This window comes from Penicillium canariense (genome assembly GCF_028826845.1).
Source record: "Penicillium canariense strain IBT 26290 chromosome Unknown utg000001l_segment0_segment0, whole genome shotgun sequence".
Taxonomy (NCBI): Eukaryota; Fungi; Ascomycota; class Eurotiomycetes; order Eurotiales; family Aspergillaceae; genus Penicillium; species Penicillium canariense.
In genome coordinates, this window is record NW_026622728.1 from 8,024,511 (window position 1) to 8,044,912 (window position 20,402).

The window sequence follows — 20,402 nt, forward strand, 5'->3', positions numbered from 1 at the left end:
CTCATTGATTTGATTGTAGCGATGGGTAAGTGAAAAGTAGCAGCTCCAACGATGCGCCTCAGATCCCGCGGTACTCGAGACGCGCGCAAATTACTGCTAACTTTGTTTTGCGCCGATCCTCGGCGACTCGCACTAGTTTTTCTCGTTCGTCCCGCTGCAGCATCATTGACGGTCCAACTGGGCTTAGTACCTGTTTAGCTGCCGCCAATCAACCCTTATCTAGGCGACGTTGGTTTTTTGCACGCCTTGTGGCGTCGTTCCGACTCTTGAAACGCCTCTCGGTTCTTTAACTTCTAACCTCTTCGAACTCCTCCTGGGAGTCCTCACATATCTCCACCGACTCGACGACTGGACTCCCGCCTTCCCCCTCCAACCACTGGTAGGTATGGCATGACGCTGGTTTCTCGGCCAAGATGAAGTTTGCCAAGTCAGTTGTTCCTTCTCCCCATCACGCATCCCAATGGGACATTCCAGTGGCTGACCATATTTTGACGCAGAGAGCTGGAAAAAGAGCTGGTTCCCGAATGGAAGGCCAAGTACCTCGACTACAAGGTGAGGGAACCACTGATCTCAACCTATACTCCGCTAGGCGGTTACTAACGGCGATGCGTCTAGGGCGGCAAGAAGAAGATCAAGCTCATCCTTCGAGCAATCCAGAGGGCAACCCGAAGCCCGCGCACCCCGCGCACTCCGTTTATTCAACACCCAGACCCGGCAGCAAAACCACCGGACCCTAATGACCCCCAAAGCACCAGACGGGCCGAAATCTCGACACCCAAACCACAGGCCGAGCAACAACCATTGCGGAGACGCGGGTCGCGGTCGTCGGATCATGCTACCTATGGGAGTACCTACGACTCTCCCAAACTGGGCGGGAGGTCGGAGAGAAGATCGTTTGAACTTCCCGATCCTGCGCTCGACCCGACTCCGCAATATGTGCCACCATACGAGGCTCCAGCACCTGCGAAGGCAGAGACCTCGCCCGCACAAAGGTCACAACAGCCCGCGATGCAAAGCCCCTCCGCTGGAAACTTGACGACGTCGGTGCAGCGAGGTACGCAGCTGATTCTGCGTGTTATCTCTCAAACAGAGGGTTCCTCTCGGGGGAGGAAGACGCCCGCGGAATCTGCTCTGGAGGTCGAGAGACGCCACGACGAGTTTTTTGCCTTCCTAGATGGCGAGCTGGAGAAGATCAACTCCTTTTATGAGGCGAAAGAGCGCGAGGCCACCGCGCGATTGGAGGTTCTCAGTGCCCAGCTCCATTTTATGGTTCATCGGCGAAGGCAGCAAGTGCTAGCTGCCAAGAAATCCATGGAGGAAATCAGTCATGATACTCAACGTCAGCCGAAGGGGTTTGGCGGGCTGAGTGGTGCCGGGCTTCGGAATGCAACTCGGGCACTTGCGTCGGAAACTTGGAGCAAAACTCGGACACTTGCGGGCAGGACTCAGTTTGGGAAGAACTCCGAGGCCATGGCCACCCAGGGGGCGTCCCCCGAGGTGGATGCGACGACTCGCCAATACCTGGCGCAAAGAGACTACGCCCCGCGCGAAGATACACCCAACAACGACGTGTCATATCGGACAGCTAAGCGTAAGCTCAAACACGCCTTGCAGGAGTTCTATCGTGGAATGGAGCTGCTCAAAGCTTATGCTTACCTCAACCAAACGGCCTTTCGGAAAATCAACAAAAAGTATGACAAGGCGGTCAACCCCCCCGTCCCGATGCAATACATGACAGAACGTGTCAACCGGGCATCCTTTGTACAGAGTGAAGTACTCGAAACACTGATAGATACCGTGGAAGACTTATATGCGCGGTATTTCGAGCGCGGTAATCATAAAATAGCCGCCTCGAAACTTCGTCACTCAGTGAAGAAGAGAAACGACTTCTCTCCCTCTACGTTCCGCGCGGGCCTTTGGCTCATGGCGGGAACCCTGCTTTCCGCCCAGGCGCTCGTTCGTGCGTCACGGCATCTACTCTCTGGCGATTCCATCAGGAAAGTTCAGACTAGTTATTTGTTACAGGTTCGTGGTGTCTTTGCTCCCCTTCCGACGCGCTGTGTAACTAAAACGCGGACTGATTGATTCTTGGCTAGATTTACGGAGGGTACTTCCTGATCACATTTCACCTATTGCTGTTCTGCATAGCTTGCATGATCTGGACGAAATCTAGGATCAACCACGCATTTGTTTTTGAATATGAACCCAAGCACATCTTGGAGTGGCGCCAGTTGTTAGAGGTACGTTACAGATCCTAAAAAGTCCTCAATATGGGCGAAGCTCGCATTCTGACATTTATCTAGTTCCCGTCTTTCTTTATATTTCTCATGGGTTTATTCATGTGGCTCAATTTCTCATGGATAAATGTCATGTACATATACTGGCCTGTAGTACTTGTTGGTTTGACCGTTATCATTGTTTTTCTGCCAGCCCGCGTGCTGTATCATAAAAGCCGAAAGTGGTGGGCCATTACGAATGTAAGCTTCATCGCTCCAAGATCCTTTGTTTTCCTGACTGACAGAAACAGTGGCGCCTGTTGACTGCCGGAGCGTTGTACAAAGTCGAGTTTCGTGATTTCTTTCTTGGCGATATGTACTGCTCTCAGGTCTACTCCATGGGGGTAAGCAAACTAGAAATCCATTTCGTGGGACCACGCTAATCGCATGCAGAACATTGAGCTTTTCTTCTGCCTCTACGCCTCACACTGGCAGAATCCAGTCAAGTGCAATTCGTCTCATTCGAGGCTGCTAGGCTTTCTCACATGTGTACCCGCGATATGGCGTATGTTCCAGTGTATCTTTCGTTACATAACCTCGAAGCAGGCGTTTCCGCATTTTGCCAATCTGGTTAAGTACATGTTCAGTGTGCTCTACTATGCGAGTTTGAGTATGTACCGCATCGACAAGCGCACGCGCTTCCAAGCGCCGTTCATAACGTTCGCTCTCTTGAACGCCGTTTACACTTCCGTCTGGGATGTGGGCATGGATTGGAGTCTGGGTACCCCTCAGTACAAGCTCCTGCGGGAGGAACTAGTTTGGCGCCGCAATCCGTGGGTTTACTATATCGCGATTGTGGTGAACATCGTGATTCGATTCAACTGGATCTTCTACGCCATCTTCTCCAACGATATCCAGCATTCAGCAGTGCTCAGCTTCGCCGTTTCGCTGTCAGAGGTAGTCCGTCGTGGAGTGTGGGCCGTCTTCCGTGTGGAGAACGAACACTCCTCGAACGTGCGTCGGTTCCGTGCCTCACGAGATATCCCTCTCCCATACGACCTTTCCACCATTCTACCCGCAGCAGGCCAGAATGTCCCGGAAGCGGGTGACTACCAGCTTCAAGAACAGGTCCCGACAACACCATTCATGGCCCCTGGTGACGTCGAACATGGAGACGTAGACGCGGCCGCCCGGCGCGCCCGCGAAGGCCGCTCACGCATCAGCCGCGTCGGCACTATGGTCGCATCCGCGCACACACAGGACTTCGAGCGCCGCCGGCTCCCGTCGTATATGTCTAGTGCAACAGTGGACCAAGACCATGATCGCAGTTTGGAAGATACGACTGATGAAGAATATGGCTTCACGACTGATGATGATTCGGCGGATGAGACCAATGGACAGGGCAATAGACGATCCCCAATGCATCGCATTGCCGAGTAGAACGGGCGAGATTATAAATCTGGGGGTTGTTATTCACGGTCTGATTGCATGGCCTAGCCATGGTTGCTACATGATTCATGCATATACGTCTTTTTAAACGTCTTTTCCAATAGAGTGAGGTTGAATAACAGCTCGCGTTCTACTTGCACACTGATAATCCGTAGAGGAAAGAAATATCATTTCTATAGTGGACACAGGCAAGGGTGGGCTACATGTGCCGGTGAATTCATAGCATTCGTCAACAGTAGTCCTGAGTAGGCAAGCGCTTTCAACCATACATGAGAACAGGCAAATGAATCTATTCGCAATAAACATACTGGCCCAACTCCACATGCCGATTTGCCTTTAATGGAACTAATCCATCTTTGGACTAGCTTTGTTATCTTATCGCAAGGATAGGTGACACACGTGATGAGACGTCACCTGGCACCTTCGCCCCCATGGAAAGGACGGTCATTCAGGCTTCAGCTTGCTCATCTTCAACACCTCTCTCAGCGTCCTCTTCATTCTCTGACACCGTTGGAGGCAACATAATAAACCGCAATATCATGGCTGCGAATGCTCGATATCAGCCCGCCCCGCAGCGGGACTCCTTTGAGGACCAGCCGTACACTCAAGCACCGCCGTCCTACCAGGCCACAGCGGACCCGCAGCCGCGCTCCGAAGATGACAACGTGCCGGACGACTTCAAGGTATGTGCTATGCTAGCTCGACTTGTGGATAGCGCAGGGGTCGCTGACTCTGTACCATAGTTCGGCGGTATGGTTGCGGAGGGGACGATTGATATTCGAATGCAGTTCGTGCGGAAGGTGTACTCGATACTGTAAGTTGAACGGCCTCTGACCCTTAAAAAGGGCCGGAAGATATAATTCTCGCTATTATGAGTATGTCGCTGATCTTGATATTTTCGATAGGACCGCCCAGATCCTTCTTACAACCATCCTCAGCTCCATCTCGTTCTTCAACGCCACCTACTGCGAATGGATCCAGCAAAACATCTGGTTCATGTTCATCTCCATCTTCGGCGCCCTGGGCTTCATGCTTGCAACCTACTGGAAGCGCAAGTCATATCCCGCAAATTTGCTGTTCCTCTCCGGCTTCACCTTGATGGAGGCCTATTCCATCAGCGTGGTGACATCCTTCTACGAAGCGCGAGTTGTTCTGCAGGCCCTGGTGCTAACACTGGGTATCTTTGTTGCGCTCACGCTCTTTGCATGCCAGACCAAGTATGACTTCACCCACTGGATGCCTTACCTCTTTGGCGCCCTGTGGTTTATGATCCTGTTTGGATTCGTGGCCATGTTCATGCCGTTCGGCAGCACCATGGAGCTTATCTACGGTGTGCTTGGTGCCCTGATCTTTTCGGGCTACATTCTCGTGGATACTCAGCTTGTTATGCGACACTACCATGTCGAGGAGGAGATCGCTGCTGCTATCGCGTTGTATCTGGATGTGCTGAATTTGTTCCTGTCTATCTTGCGCATTCTGAACAGCCAGAACAACAACTAAGCATTCAGCTAGTCGGCTTCCAAAGATTCGAAGGAAACTTTAGGATTGGAATGACGGGGCAGAAACCTAATGAAGACGAGATGGGCAAGCTTGGAAACTTCAGGCGCGTGGGACTGTGTGTCTTCTTCCTTTTTTACAGTTAGCTCCTTGACAGTTATATGTAGCTTATTCTTCTGGTTCTTCGGGCTTACAGACTGCCTTCTTATCCACACATCTCGCTACCAAGACACATCGGTCTTCTTAAGTTCAGCTATTTACCCACAAAGCAGATAAAATCAATTTGTACGAGTAGAAGTTGAAAACATTTAATTACCAAAACGTCAGGGGAGATTCAACGCTCTAAACGCCGTCCATCAGTTCAATGAAGCAAGAGGAATGTGTCAAAACTGTGCAAATGAGGGATCGCTCTAGCAAATAACACATCATCAAAGGGGGAAAATCTAGAAAGGCTGTAAAGGTAGAAGAAAAGGTACAGAGCTTCGGTCTTTGTCGTATACAGTGAACAATATGTAGATGGCCCAGAAATCCGAGTTATTTGATAGATATATCGCAGCAATGGAGCACAATGCGATCAATGCGATGCGATGAAGAAAGTGTTCGTGGTCAAGCACACGACCATAACCACAATGCCGTACAGAGCGAGACCCAGGCTAAGACGTCGTAGGAGGGCCCTGCGCCAGTGGCGGGTGTTGCGGAGCAGGAGGCCACTTTCAGTCAACGAGCGAGCCAGGGAGCCCTCGCCATCCTCGTCGGCGTCATCGTCCTCGTCGGACAGGTCGTCAACTCCTTCGTCGTCCTCCTTCAGTAGGCCACGGTGGGCGGGCGAGTCTGGCGAGGAGATCTTGTAGTAGAACAGGCCTGGGAGAATGAAGCTGATACTCGTGCTGCCGGTGCTACCGACGTATGCAAGGACAGCTTCGAGTGACGATACCGTCATGGCGACGATGTAGCTCAGAATGAGAATAGTAGTAGTGATGACTGAGAAACGAAGATCACTCATCGGCTCCGGTATGCGATTGCCGCGCGGGCCAAGCAGAGGATGCCTGTGTGGAGAGGCTTCGGTGCCGCTGGGCTGTGACCTCGGGCGCCATTTCAAAACGGCGTCCACGGAGGCTCGACATGGGTGGCATTGAAGCGGGTAGGAGAAGACAACGAGCATGACAATCGCAGCACGGCCGATTGTGGCAGCAACTCCAGGTGGATACATGCCAACGATGTTGCCACCGACTTTGTTGCCGAAAGAGAGGTAGCCTGTGATGGCGACTAGAATGTAGGTGGCAGCAGCGCTGCCAATGCTGGCAAGGACAACCCCAGTAGTTCGGAAATGGCTGTTATTCTTGATTTCATTGAGAATAGAGAACATCTAAGGAAGTATGTTAGCGATTGTGCATATTAAAAACGATGTCAGAGTATGGGGCAACTGTACGTTTTGATGGCACGTAAATGCGAAAACGATAACCGGAAGGCTGCTTAAGGTCGCAACCGGGCCAGCCCAGTGGATCACGCGAACAGGGCCTCGCTCTGCCATGGTATCGCCCTTCACAAAATGGTAAACGACCAAGACGACCAAGTATGCCATAGAGACCAAGGCCGCAATACTGGTGTACTTTAAGGAGTCTAATCGACGCAAGTAGGAAAGAGGTATCACAATCAACCTGTCAAGGCCAGAGACGTTAGCACCATGATGATTCGCAGCATTTACCACAAGCACCTACATGAAAGCCGTTACCCAGAAGTGACGGTCAATAAGGAAGTCATAAACTGGTTCGCCTCCCACAAAGCCTTGGACGACTCCCGGCATGAGATCACCGATGATGATCAGGTAGCTCACGCCGACTCCGAAACATTTGATCGCAATGGCCGCGTCAAAGACGACGGCGGCATTGGGGTATGTCAATTGTGATAGCGCAAAGAATGAAGCGCTGCCTCGATCGAGATACTGTGCGCATCGAGACTGCAGGTAGAGACCGAATCCCGCTGTGACTCCAGACCATAAAATCACGAGGACTCCCAAGACGATTCCCATATGCGAGATTGCAAGTGGCATCGCTAATACACCGGCGCCGATGACTGGATCGAAGAAAGGTGATATGAGCCCCAGGTACCTTTCAACTGTCCGCACCGGATCGACTCACTCGTATTGACCAGATTGATCACGCTACTAGCCCAACTAGCCTCTCCAGCGCCTCCAGCGGCTCGTTTTCCTCGTGCAGCACGCCTAATTCCATATCATGATTAGCAAGGATACTCCTGGGTAGCCCCGAAGAGGCCGTAGGTAGGCGTGCGTAAATACCATCGCGAACTGTTATGAGGTAGACCGGCAGGGCCAACCGCGACAGCTGCCTCCTCCTCCATGGTATCAAAATCTATCACACGTCTAAAGCGGCAATCGTTGGGCAAATAGCATCAGACCTGACAGCGACCACGGCCAGCGGAGCCGGACAGGTTCGACAGGGTCGTTAATCGAGGGGCGAGGGTAAGAAGAGAAGAAGCGGCGCCGTGGCCTCTCTTATCAGGCCAGCCCCCGATAGACGCGGCACCTGACTTGCCCGCTCTCCGCACTTCGATACCATTTCATCGCACTACGGGTCCATCGCTGCGAGAATCAAGGAATGGCATCATGATGTTCATTAACACGACTGATGGCGTGATGGTGGCTTGCTCTTGACTGTACTACAACTGTGACCGTCCCCATCCCTCCTGCGACAAAAGCCCGAAACTTTCCTCCTCCACCGCGCCGTGGTCGGACGCTGTGTTGCCTGGCCGGTTCCCAGGGCCTGGATCATTGAACGCATTCACTTCACGCACGGTCTTCGACACTTCGAGAATCGTCCCTCCAACAACTTTATACTGCTGGCCTCGCCCAGACCGATCCCCGATGATCTCGCTTACCTGGTCTTGCTGGACGAGTGCCAACATCACCTCGGCGACTTCTTCGGGTGTCACCCATTCATCGGCGCTGTCATTCACCATCTTCAATTTTTCAGGATGATCGGTCCACAGCGGTGTCTTGATAACACCCGGTGCTACTGCCGTCACCCGAATGCCAAGCCGATCGAGCTTGCCCAATGACCGCACCAAGCCGTTGATAGCGTGTTTCGTGGCGACATAGATCGGGGTCGACATTGCGGAAATCTGACCAGCAATACTGGAAATGTGGATGAGATGCTTTGGACGGCCATTGCCGCGGTGTTTCTGGAAGTGTGCAATCGCAAGCTGCGACGTACGGATGGGGTGCGTGATATTGATATCTACCAGGGCATAGCGGCCACCGTCGCGCGCGTCCTTGCTGGGCGCCGAGCCAGGCGGGCGCCAGAAGTTGCTCCAGTGCTGTGCGATCGCATCGTCGATCAGCTAGCGTTTCCTCGGAGTTTGTAGACCGCGAGTCGGCTTCCTATCCTCGCACCACACTTACCGGTTCGTAGACTCCAGCACCGGGACAAACGATGTCAATTTCGCCGAATTCTCTCTCGGCGACTTCGAACATGCGCTCCAGCTGTAGCCAGTCGCGCACGTCGGTCTCCTGGAAGATGGCTCGCGGCGACCCAGTGGAGTGTGTCTCGACCAAGGCCTTGGCCTCAGGTCGCAGGGCTAGATCTGCAATCAAGACGTTGCATCCATTTTCTATCAGCAGCTTGGCGTAGGCAAAGTTGATTCCTAGGTGGATGTGAGCCCATCAGCTACAACATTAAGTCTACAAATTTATGGGCCGACATACCGGAGCCTGCGCCAGTGATAATGGCGGTTCTTCCTTTGACTGAGAGGGCCATTCTGGAGGATGAAGGAAATATGTAGTGGTTTACAGCTCAGGTGGCTGCCCCGCCGGGAATATGCTGCTCTTATGCATGCCCACGGCCTGTGGAACTTCGGGGCCCATTGCAGCGATCTATTGTGACGCGTCGCATAACCGTTTTTAGAGAAAGAGGGGAAACGTGGGAAATTAGCCGTTCCCTCGCGCAGGTCTTCCGAGCCAGACCGGCGTGATCCCCGAGGCCTTTCGGCTTTGAGGACGCTTTATCGCCTAGAATCTGGGCTTCTTGGCTTCCATTATTGCAAGTCATCTGATGGACTCTAGTTGATAACAAATGCTACTATATTTGGATCTTATTATTCTTCTCCCCAAGTCTTTTATCCGGATTCGCAGCGGAACAGCAGGGGTCGTCGCCAGAATTTCCTTTTTGGTGTTATATGCTTCGCGAACTCTCCATGCGCTCATCGTAGAAATCGGATGGTGAGTTACCACTGCTCCCAGCAGAATTCTAGATCCTTAGGTAGTTGATCCAAATACAAAAATCCTTAGTTACCGCGTCCACCGAGCCGGCACAATCCCCAATGCACTGGCGCATCGGCATCTATGATCTCATCTTCCACTCGATTGAACGGCCCCTCGATAAGTTTCGTGCTGACGGCCAATCCTTCCTTCACAAGTTGCCATGCTCAATTCCTGTTTAGGAAAACTACCCGCTGGTATGGAGAGGGCCAGCCTGATTGCGGATTTCTTTTCCCTTCGGTGCTTTTCCCTCGGTCCACCAAAACCACCATGAAGGTTACACAACATCTCATCAATTGGCGAACCAGGAGAGCCAGATCGCAGGCGACCTCACCGTGTATACTCTATTCTGCAGGACTTTGTGTCGAGATGATCACATGGACATAACAAACGAGATCTGCAAAGAAGGATGGAAGAATACATTGAGAAGAAGTTCACTCCAACCTTAATGCTGGCTTGAAGTATCTCCCGTGCATGAGATCAGGTAAATTTCCTCCGATCATATCAGCAAGTCTCCGAAGTAATCCCTCGTTTTTTGTGTACCAGGAGGCATGTTGCATCCAGTTCCCGGCATTTTGACTTGCGCCTCCCAGAGACCTGGCTCGACAGTTTGCTTCCCTGGACTTCTACTAAGCTGCTCGATCTCATGATCAATATCTTGAACTAGGTGAAGGTATACGCAAGCTAATCTCCCGCAATCACGATGACGCACGTGAATTCATCGAATCAGAAAGCGCGAATTGCGGATAAAAGGTGGGGCTAGTCTGTTTGTGGAAGCCCACCCGCCGTCATGCGGGAGATTCCCTAAATGGTAGTATCCCGCCCTCCGCATGGTACACCCCGCGATGGCCACTGGAATATTTAAAATGGATGGGAGTTCCCAAAGCGAATCTCGGTCAACTAATACTCCATTCAGTCATGGCGATGTCAAGACTTCTTTCAAAGGCTGCTGCTGTCCGTGCGGCGTCAACATCAACGGCGGCGCAGACCACAAAAGCGGCTGGTGACATCTCATCGGTCTTCCCCAGTTTGAGATCAGACTATCAGCCGGAGCCTCTTCCCCCACGCTTTGGGGAATTGAAGCTGCGGCTCTTTCAAAAGAATGAAAAAGCTTTGACTGAGAGCTGGAAGAGACTCCTGCTCAGCTTGGAAGAGGAGGTCGACAAGATCAAGACCAAAGGCAGTGACGTATGTTCACAGTCTCCTTTGTTCTTTTATATATATATATATATTGATAGTTAACAGAAGCTGACATGATTTAGATTATTCCATCTGTTGACTACACCGATGTTGTGTCGGGCAGTATCCCGGAGGCGACTATGAAAGAGATCCGCCACCGGGGCACTGTGGTTATACGGAATGTCGTCCCTCGAGACAAGGCCATGGATTACAAGCAGCGTATCCGGGACTATGTTGCTGCCAACAAGGAGCGTGTCAAGGCATTCCCGGCCGACTCTCCAGCAGTCTATGAGCTCTACTGGACTCCGGCCCAAGCAGAAGCTCGTGCCCATGCCAACATGCTTGATGCCCAGCGTTTTCTGCAGCGTCTGTGGCACTCCTCCGACCCCAATGCTAAGTTGTCGACATCCAATCCACTCACATACGCGGACCGCCTACGCATGAGAGATCCAGGTGATGCCAAGTTTGCCCTTGGCCCACATGTCGACGGTGGCTCGCTCGAGCGCTGGGAAGACCCAGAGTACTCGAGCGTGTACAGCAAGATCCTGGAGGGCAACTGGGAGCAATACGACGCGTGGGATGCAAAGCACCGTCTGAAGGCCAAGATGGATATGTACAACGGGGCAGGTGCTTGCTCCATGCTTCGCTTCTTCCAAGGCTGGATGTCCATGTCTGACACTGCCCCCGGCGAGGGTGGTCTACGTGTGTGCCCTATGATTGTTCACAGCACCGCGTACACTATCCTTCGCCCCTTCTTCGATGTCAAGAGTCAGCAGCCCAGCCTAGATGGAACCTTCCCTGGCTCCGTCCCCGGCGCTTGCCAAGAATATAACCCAGTAACGCACCCGCAGTTGGAGCTGGAGACGACTATGGTGTCGGTACCGAAGGTTGAACCCGGCGACTTTGTTGCCTGGCACTGCGACATGCTCCACTCTGTCGACAAGGAGCATCGTGGCAAGGGCGACTCGAGCGTGCTCTATATTCCCGCCACCCCTCTGTGTGACGTGAACATCGACTACCTCCTCAAGCAGCGCCAGGCTGCTATCGACTACTCGCCTCCTTGGGATTTCCCCGGCGCCGGTGGCCCTGGTGAAATAGGTTTCCAGGGTGCTATGGACTGGTCTTCGCTTAACCCCGAGGGACAGCGTGCCATGGGTCTCGGTAACAAGCCCTGGGAGGTTACGGATGGGATGAGCGAGGGTGAGAAGGAGGCTGTGCGATCAGCCAACAAAACTTGCTTCGGTCTGTAAAAATATTTTCTGTGATTACTTGAACTGAGTAGGGTCATGTTTTCCCCTGTTGTATATAGCAAAGATGTAACCAAAGGAAACTGCATAACTGCATTTTATATCGAAAGAGACCAGTCAACTGAATTTGAGAAAGTAAAATTCCGTCGGAAGGCCGAGGATCACTTTGTGAAATGGGGAATGCCTGAGTATTTCAAGTCATGATGAAATGAGGTTTATACACTTGTTGGGAGAAGTTAGGATATAGGTCGTATTTTCAATGAGTGGATGCTCGCTGGCCGCGCTTCGCAAAGGCCGGTCGGAAGCTTGGTGGGTTCGTACTCCAAATGGATCGGCCGTAGATTAGAGAAATGACATCGCCAATTGTTTTGGACTGAAAATTATAAGCCTGAGCACTATCTGAGGATGATGTGAAATAAATCTTCCAAATTCCTCAAGATATACTTCCGTCATGCTCGGATCAGTCGCGGACGGAACAGACAATATTGGCCAGCATCTTCTTGATAGCCTTGCTGTACGGGGTCGCCAAGTGCTGAAAGAGAGACGAAGTAAACTGGAATCATTCGTCACGAGCAAGTCATACTATGATATCTAGCCCCTGACCAAGCCTGTGCGAGAGTTAATGCTGTATCCTGTTCCTATTCGGGAATTCCAGAGTTACCGCTCGAGGGCCAGCTCTTACTACTCTGAGAAGCCGACCAAGTCGGCATGGTATTTTTTGCTGCAAGGTAGAACCATGACTGGAGGGACATGCTCCAGATACACCAGCGATATCCGAGCGTGCGAAGGAAACCAAAGTGGACATTCCCGAGAAGAATATGTTGAGTAATTGAGGGGAAGAACAATCTGCTAGCGGGAATTTAGGGATTGAGAAAACATTACTGGGCCTTTATTATTTTATCAGCTCTACTCCATTGATGGAACAAGGACTTTCATAATTATAAGAAGTAGTGAAGACAAAACTCTTGAATTTTGTTGCAAAATGCATGGATTTGAAAAAAAGAAAGCAAGAAATTCCAATACATTGGTTATTAATCGAAGATCGCAGAAGTCCAAGGTTTCCTATCCTCTTCGCACAATATCACAAACTAAACCCTCCTGCTGGACAAACCAGACATTTTTGGTCCTCCATTCCTTCTCAGGATTGCGCAACTTGAGTTCAAACTTGCGCAATAGTTCCGGAATCAACTTGTGCATTTCCGTCAAGGAAATATGCTTTCCTAGGCAGGTTCGCGCTCCAGCGCCAAAGACAAAAAAGCTCTGTTCCATCTCCTTGAGTTTTTCGGGTGAGTTATCGAGCCAGCGCTCTGGAATAAATGAATCTGGCGCCTCGAATACCTCGGGATTTCTATGCACAACCCATGCATTGATGCCAACGACTGTTCCTCCGGGAATGTTCTTGCCACAAATGACTGCACCTTCTTTGGGAACATGGCGCTCCATAATCAGTCCGGTAGACGGATGAAGGCGCATTGACTCCTTGAGAACAGCTCCTAGGTAAGGCAGATGGGTAATCGACTCGCGGTAAGAGATTGGATCGCTCAGCTTGCCCTCGCGCGTGGCATTGTCAATCTCTTCCTGAACCTTCGTCATGATTGTTGGGTTCCGGAGGAGGAAATAAAAGACTGCGCGGAGAGCAATGGCTGTGGTGTCAGAACCGGCAAACACGTTGGCTGATAGGTGGACCATCAAGTCCGTTGTAGACATCTTCTCTGGGTGGAGCCGATGAACTGCCATCCACTTGGACATCATGTCTTTCCCACCCTCTAAATCTTCTTTCTCTAGTTCCCCGTCGCGTTTCACCGACAAGCGAGAGTTGATAGCTTTCAAGCTGAACACGACCACGGAATTCCATGTTTCCATCTGGGGGAGAAAGATAGGAAATAGGGGATTTCCGAGCAATACATGATGCATTTCAGGAACTTGGCCGCATATGCTAGCATAAACTAGCATCCCTTGAATGGCCTCAATCATGCCATCGACGTCCCGCCCTTCTTCAAGAAATCCAAGTTTCTTGGCGAAGACAAACTCCCCAACGACGTCGAATGAGTAATATTGAAGCCATGCTCCCAGATCAACGGGTGCCTGCCGTTCCGCATAACCGCCGAGTTTGTCCAGAAAAGTTTGTGTGCATGAATCAACCCCTGACTCCATTTCGAGAAGTGACCCCAGGCTATAGGCGCTCGCTACCAGTCGCTTCTGTTCACGATGATGATTTTCGTCGCGATCGGAGAAGAGATTCACCTGTGGCTTTTTGTTCCACGAGATGCACTGGATGGGATAGAAAGCGGTCTAAAATGGCAGAGGCGAATCAAAACCATCAGTTGACTAGCGCCGACCTTTTGAACATTACGAGAGTTACCTTGGTAAATCCTTTATTCAAGCCATATATGATAGGAATAGCCTTAGGGTCTCCGACGGAGATGTGTTTCGGGCCAATGCGGACAAGAGCTCCGTGTTTTCTGTGCAAAGCAATTGCAGTATTGTGGTGGTCACCCTTCCAGACATCGTGGAGTTTCCACAAACGTGTGAATTTGGCTAATGAAGGGCCAGGAATGTCCCTAAGGCCCCTCTTAAATCGATTCCTCAGGAGACAGGGCAGGAGAACGGCTGCAGATAGGACGTATAGGAGATAAGCCTCGATAGACATTCTGACTGCCGTTTTGTCCACTAGAACGTAAGAACATGCAGTTCTAAGGAGTATTCAGTTTCTAAGCCAGAGAAATATTTTCTAGTAAGTTGTTCATTTTGGGTCGTGGCTCTTTATATGCCCAAGCAGTGTGAGAAACGGCCCACCCTCCCCTTAGCGGAAGCTGCACCACAACCAATCCAGAAAGAACAGCAAATTGACAGCTTCACAGATGATTATGAAGGAAAACGGTGGACTTGAATGGCCAATAATGATTGACTCAATTGCCCCAAACCTGCAGGGCCGGAGGGGGCGGGCGGGGTAAATCACTTCATCGCTCATAGTACGTCAAATGGAAACCGAGCGTGTCGTGCCAACGAGGACATGCATTAGAGGCTTGGCTTGGAAGCCTGATAAGCTGGAGAGGGCAAGTGGATCGCGTAGAAGAGACTTTTGTCGGAGCAATAAAATGACGGTATAGAGTAAGAATGTTGCCTGTGGTGCCTGTTTGGTCTAGAAGTTATTTTGCCTAGGATTTGGCCCTCCTCTGTCTTGAAAACTTTTCAAGATTGATCAAGGAAACCTATGAATTAATTGTTGCGGAGATCGATTTAGCCTCACTCATTATGGCACGGCCAATTACCTCACATAAACGTAGGACTTTGTCTCTCATTGTTTTGCGGGAAGTCAATAGCCGCACTGGTCAAAAGAACCCCCTAATACCGCCCGCGGGGGGCTTTATGGGGGAAAACAGAGGAAGCAAACAGGCGCTGATAGCTTCAGTTCTGAACCGAACTCCTGGGTCTTAATCTCACGAGAGACCTCGGATAGCTGCAAGTATCAACAACCCTGGAGGGTTAGTGTATCATAGACTCGACTCCTTGCTGCAGGGGTTACCCCCGCAAGCCAGTTGTTTGGCTGAGTCTCCGCCGCTACCACTACCGCGTCTTTGAGCAATAGCATAACGATCTCCAATATAGCATCAGACACAGGTCTTGGAGAACGCTCTATGCACATAAATGATCCCCATACGAGTTCGGGGCTGTGGCTTTTGAATGAAACCCAAAACAACCACGCGTGCTACTGACATGATCGAGACAAGGTACAAGAATAGAAATTCTCCTCAAGTCCGATGGCTTGTACGACCATGATGCTTCAGCTTCACAGGGAGTGCACATGTGGTGTCATTGCCAGCAATTGCTAGGTAGTCCCTATTATCTGTCGGCGTGCTATGGCAGTCCAATCTTGAATCAGGTCCAATAGGGCTTGCCGGTTTGAAATAGTCGGGCATACCCGCCAATTGACGCCTTCGAGCGATCAACTGGTTGTCATTCATTTCTCTTTTTGATTCGGTATGGCCCACGAGAAGACCGATTGCAAACTACCGTGAATAGGTTCATGCAATCGGAGTCTCAGATCGCTTTGCTGCCTTATATTGTCTACCCATCCTGTTTCCTGCTGATGACCGGGTAGAAGACTTGAGTTTCTCCTACTCCTTTCTACCTCTAGCAACAACTCCTTTGTCCTTGTTTTAGCTCCCCTCACACGTATTACGTCTTCCTTGAATCGAAGTTGACGTATCATGGATATTTCACGGGAGCAGCCTCGCTCTCCGCGGCCCTTTTATGGCCAGCGAGCCAGAACCGGCCCGCCTCTTCCTGCCGTTAGTATAGTAAAGAATTGAATAATTGCTTATGATTTTGGGAAGCTGATATTACTCATTCTTTTCCTAGACAAGCCCTGAATTTGACGATCAAGAACCCTTTATGCAATCTCTACTGCCCCAACACCGCTCCGATAACCGGTCCGACCCTAGCATGACCAGTCAAGATCGATATCCCCTATCATATAGTGACACCGCAAGCCTTTCAAAAGACTCTTCTGACGAGGGAACACATGATGGGCTGGCCTTCGAGTTGGCTGATTCCATGAACCTCGACTCCGCCTCAACAAGCTCGAAACGCTGGGCTCAGCGGCAAGCACCTGCATTAAGCAGCCTGCGCCGGTATCCCACCCGCCGAATCAAATTGGTTAAAGGGACAGTCTTGAGTGTTGATTATCCTGTTCCGAGCGCCATAAGAAATGCCGTTGAGACAAAATACCGCGACCTTGAAGAAGGGCAAAATGAAGAATTTACCCATATGAGATGTGAGTTTGTGCTCATCATATTTTGAAGTCAGCATAAAAATGACCCTAGTGAACTTGAATAGATACGGCAGCGACATGCGACCCAGATGAGTTTACGCTGCAACATGGATATAACCTACGCCCTTCAATGTACAACCGGCATACTGAGATGCTTATTGCAATTACCTACTACAACGAGGATAAAGTCCTCACAGCAAGAACACTGCATGGTGTGATGCAGAATGTTCGCCATATCGTGAGGTCTCCCCAGGCTCTGAGGGCTATCGATGATTAATTGACCTAACGACTTTTTGAACAGGTCAATCTGAAGAAGACCGAGTTCTGGAACAAGGGAGGTCCAGCGTGGCAGAAGATAGTTGTCTGCCTCGTATTTGACGGGATCAAGCCATGTGACAAAAACACACTCGATCTTCTAGCTACTGTTGGTATTTACCAAGATGGTGTGATGAAGCACGATCTGGATGGCAAAGAGACAGTGGCTCACATAGTGAGTTCATAACACTAAATTGGACAACACTTATTTTGGCAATAGCTTCTGAATTTCTGACCACTCGTAGTTTGAATATACAACACAGCTATCGGTCACTCCAACACAACAACTGATTCGGCCCTTCGAAGACGACCCAACAAATCTTCCGCCGGTCCAAATGATTTTCTGTCTGAAACAACAAAATAGCAAGAAGATCAACTCGCACCGATGGCTATTCAATGCATTCGGACGTATCCTCAACCCAGAGGTTTGCATCTTGATTGACGCTGGAACTAAGCCAGGACACAAGTCCTTACTCACTTTATGGGAGGCATTTTACAACGATAAAGACCTCGGCGGAGCTTGTGGCGAGATCCATGCACTTCTCGGTCCTGGCTGGAGAAAGGTTTTGAATCCGATCGTGGCGGCACAGAACTTCGAATACAAGATCTCCAACATTCTAGACAAGCCTCTGGAAAGCACCTTCGGATATGTGAGTGTCCTGCCAGGGGCATTCTCAGCCTACCGCTACCGAGCAATCGTTGGCAGGCCGCTAGAACAATATTTTCATGGTGATCATACACTCTCAGCGAGGCTCGGAAAGAAAGGTATCGAGGGCATGAACATCTTCAAAAAGAATATGTTCTTAGCGGAAGACCGGATCCTATGTTTTGAGTTGGTCGCGAAAGCAGGCTGTCGCTGGCGACTTACTTACGTGAAAGCATCGAAGGGAGAAACCGACGTGCCAGAGAGTCCCCCTGAATTCCTCTCCCAAAGGCGGCGCTGGTTAAATGGATCATTTGCAGCGGGTTTGTATGCGATGATGCATTTCAATCGCATCTACGGGAGTGGCCATAGTTTTCTCCGGCTATTCGTTCTGCACGTACAATTTGTCTACAACGTCGGTCAGCTGATCATGACATGGTTCTCGCTGGGTAAGTTCAGCACAATTGCGAAAGGGTGGGCGCTTGAGTAACATCATCTAGCATCGTACTGGCTTACCACGTCTGTTATCATGGATATCGTTGGCATTCCGAGTGCAGTGAACCATGGAAAATCCTGGCCATTTGGAAGCGAAATATCGCCAATATTCAATACTTTCATAAAGTTTGGGTATATCGCATTCCTCATACTTCAATTTATTTTGGCCCTCGGAAATCGACCCAAAGGGTAGGTGATCGATCATGCCAGAAACACCGAATTGAAACAAGCTTACGGGACGTTGACCAGGTCCAAGATCCCATACACGCTATCATTGACCTATTTTTCCATCGTCCAGCTCTATATCCTTGTACTGTCGTTCTACCTTGTCGCACAGGCACTCACTCCGGAAAATTTGAGTTTCAACCTCAATGATGGGATCGGAAACTTTTTGAAACAATTTGTTTCCTCCACCGGCGGAGTTGTCCTGGTTGCTCTGGTGTCCACTTATGGCATCTACTTTATCGCCAGTTTTCTCTACTGGGATCCTTGGCACATGTTCACATCTTCATGGGCTTATTTCCTGGGCATGCCATCGTCGATCAATATTCTAATGGTCTATGCATTCTGTAACTGGCACGATGTTTCATGGGGCACCAAGGGATCCGATAAAGCAGATGCGTTGCCATCAGCTCAGACAAAGAAAGATGCTCACATACCATTTGTGGAGGAGGTCGACAAACCACAGGCAGATGTCGATGTTCAATTTGAACAGACAGTCAAAAGAGCCCTTGCTCCGTGGCACGAGCCAGAGGAAAAGGACGAAACAACACTCGAGGACTCCTACAAAGCATTCCGAACTAATCTGGTGCTATTATGGACATTCAGCAATGGCCTCCTAGCGCTGTGCATCAACAATGACGGGATTAAAAAGCTGTGTCTTACAGTATGTGATGGCTGCCATATGGAGGGATACAAGCTAATGTTCACAGACAACTTCCACTCTTCGAACAGCATGGTACTTCCGAGTCGTACTCTGGGCCACTTCGGGTCTTTCCATTTTCCGTTTTCTTGGAGCTCTGTGGTTCCTTGGTAAAATGGGTATTTTGTGCTGTTTCTCACGGCGCTGAGGGCAACTCCTATTTGATCTAGCATTCCCTTTTGCTTCTACTGCCTCTCAACTTTCTCCACTTGTATTATTTGTATCTAGTCTGGCCCTCAATTTTCAGAGCTCTTAGAACCAAGCACTTCATCGAGCACAACCTTATTAGAACTATCGGCCTTGGAATTCAATTGATAATTGATCACGTAGGTGGCTCCTGTTGCGTTTCCGTTCCCAGGAGTGCTACATTTTTTGGGACACAAAGAGTAAAATCGTTTTTTATCCCAAGGTTGGACCTCGGCACAACACCAGCCCAAGGATAATGGCCCAGCCAACGCCGCAATATTGAAGACTTCGCCAAATAGTTCATGCAGTGAGTCATTCAGGAAGCCGTCGGCTATACGAGACAATGGTGGGGCGCCGGGCAGGCGGTATAAAGTAAATGTAAAAAGGCACCCGAATTGGAAAAATATTTCGACCCAGTGGAGAAAGACCAACTATCTGTTATATCAACCATAAATCCTTTCAATTCAGGTACTAATAAGCTTTCCCATGTGGCCAACTGTCAGCTAATTGGGAGTGTGGTGCAATTTCAAGTACACGTCATTTGGCACCCTACCTACCAATCCCGCTATGGATTCAGAGATATCTTGCACCCAAAAGCGCTTCTACAGCACTTCCTCTCCATGGGAGGCCAAGATCGGCTACTATCGCGCAGTTCGACATGGTCGTCATATCTTCGTTTCTGGCTCGACCGCCGCGGACCCGAACTCTCCGCCAGAAGCACCCCGAGTCCGTTTCCCAGGAGATGCGCGTCAACAAGCGCGAGTCACCTTGGAAGAGATCGTTCAAGCCATTCAAGCGGTCGGTGGCCGAGGAGCAGAGAGCGTCGTGCGGTGCCGGATGTTTGTTGGCAGGAAAGAGGATTGCGGAGTGGTTGGGGAGGCGTTCCGGGAGGTTCTGGGAAAGCACAACGGCGGCCAAGTTGGCGCCGCCGCAACGATGATTGTGGTGGCCAATAGTTTTGTTGACGATGATATGCTAGTTGAGATTGAGGTGGATGCCATTGCGGAGGAAGATTAGTTGCTTGAAGCTAGTTGAAAACTGAAATTCGAAATGCATCCTAAATGGCAACTAATCAACATATTGTGCGGACATATCTTCCGCTCTTCGGACTGCTTGTGGACAAAGGTTCCGGGTTCAAAATGATCAGGCCCAGATGATTGACACCAGATGGCAATAAAAATATAGAACGAACGGCCTGGAATCCGA

General features: G+C 50.4%; 8 protein-coding genes across 8 annotated transcripts; 5 read left to right on the top strand and 3 right to left on the bottom strand.

Moving 5' to 3' along the window:
* Positions 1 to 498: 498 nt before the first annotated feature.
* Positions 499 to 3,656, top strand: N7482_002768 (SPX and EXS domain-containing protein; the record flags this gene model as incomplete). The annotated part of the gene is made up of 6 exons (XM_056684893.1): positions 499 to 552; positions 616 to 2,025; positions 2,097 to 2,240; positions 2,304 to 2,477; positions 2,528 to 2,620; positions 2,670 to 3,656. Coding segments are annotated over 6 exons (2,862 nt in total), but the record flags the coding sequence as incomplete, so codon positions are not given.
* Positions 3,657 to 4,204: 548 nt separating this feature from the next.
* N7482_002769 (Bax inhibitor-1 family protein) lies at positions 4,205 to 5,165 on the top strand (the record flags this gene model as incomplete). Its single annotated transcript, XM_056684894.1, has 3 exons — positions 4,205 to 4,348; positions 4,409 to 4,479; positions 4,571 to 5,165. The coding sequence occupies 3 exons, from the start codon at positions 4,205 to 4,207 to the stop codon at positions 5,163 to 5,165; spliced, it is 810 nt and encodes a 269-aa protein (XP_056548500.1).
* A 571-nt stretch (positions 5,166 to 5,736) lies between these two features.
* Positions 5,737 to 7,520, bottom strand: N7482_002770 (uncharacterized protein; the record flags this gene model as incomplete). Its single annotated transcript, XM_056684895.1, has 5 exons — positions 5,737 to 6,528; positions 6,592 to 6,820; positions 6,881 to 7,235; positions 7,301 to 7,383; positions 7,459 to 7,520. The coding sequence occupies 5 exons, from the start codon at positions 7,518 to 7,520 to the stop codon at positions 5,737 to 5,739; spliced, it is 1,521 nt and encodes a 506-aa protein (XP_056548501.1).
* Positions 7,521 to 7,838: 318 nt separating this feature from the next.
* On the bottom strand, positions 7,839 to 8,935 carry N7482_002771 (uncharacterized protein; the record flags this gene model as incomplete). Its single annotated transcript, XM_056684896.1, has 3 exons — positions 7,839 to 8,519; positions 8,581 to 8,822; positions 8,884 to 8,935. The coding sequence occupies 3 exons, from the start codon at positions 8,933 to 8,935 to the stop codon at positions 7,839 to 7,841; spliced, it is 975 nt and encodes a 324-aa protein (XP_056548502.1).
* Positions 8,936 to 10,353: 1,418 nt separating this feature from the next.
* On the top strand, positions 10,354 to 11,864 carry N7482_002772 (DUF1479 domain-containing protein; the record flags this gene model as incomplete). The annotated part of the gene is made up of 2 exons (XM_056684897.1): positions 10,354 to 10,623; positions 10,698 to 11,864. 2 exons carry the CDS (start codon positions 10,354 to 10,356, stop codon positions 11,862 to 11,864), a joined length of 1,437 nt encoding a protein of 478 aa, XP_056548503.1.
* A 1,059-nt stretch (positions 11,865 to 12,923) lies between these two features.
* On the bottom strand, positions 12,924 to 14,511 carry N7482_002773 (cytochrome P450; the record flags this gene model as incomplete). The annotated part of the gene is made up of 2 exons (XM_056684898.1): positions 12,924 to 14,153; positions 14,224 to 14,511. 2 exons carry the CDS (start codon positions 14,509 to 14,511, stop codon positions 12,924 to 12,926), a joined length of 1,518 nt encoding a protein of 505 aa, XP_056548504.1.
* Positions 14,512 to 16,223: 1,712 nt separating this feature from the next.
* Positions 16,224 to 19,158, top strand: N7482_002774 (Chitin synthase C; the record flags this gene model as incomplete). The annotated part of the gene is made up of 7 exons (XM_056684899.1): positions 16,224 to 16,638; positions 16,701 to 16,873; positions 16,937 to 17,125; positions 17,196 to 18,042; positions 18,094 to 18,277; positions 18,338 to 18,974; positions 19,021 to 19,158. Coding segments are annotated over 7 exons (2,583 nt in total), but the record flags the coding sequence as incomplete, so codon positions are not given.
* Positions 19,159 to 19,763: 605 nt separating this feature from the next.
* On the top strand, positions 19,764 to 20,213 carry N7482_002775 (YjgH family protein; the record flags this gene model as incomplete). Its single annotated transcript, XM_056684900.1, has 1 exon — positions 19,764 to 20,213. One exon carries the CDS (start codon positions 19,764 to 19,766, stop codon positions 20,211 to 20,213), a length of 450 nt encoding a protein of 149 aa, XP_056548506.1.
* Positions 20,214 to 20,402: the final 189 nt, after the last annotated feature.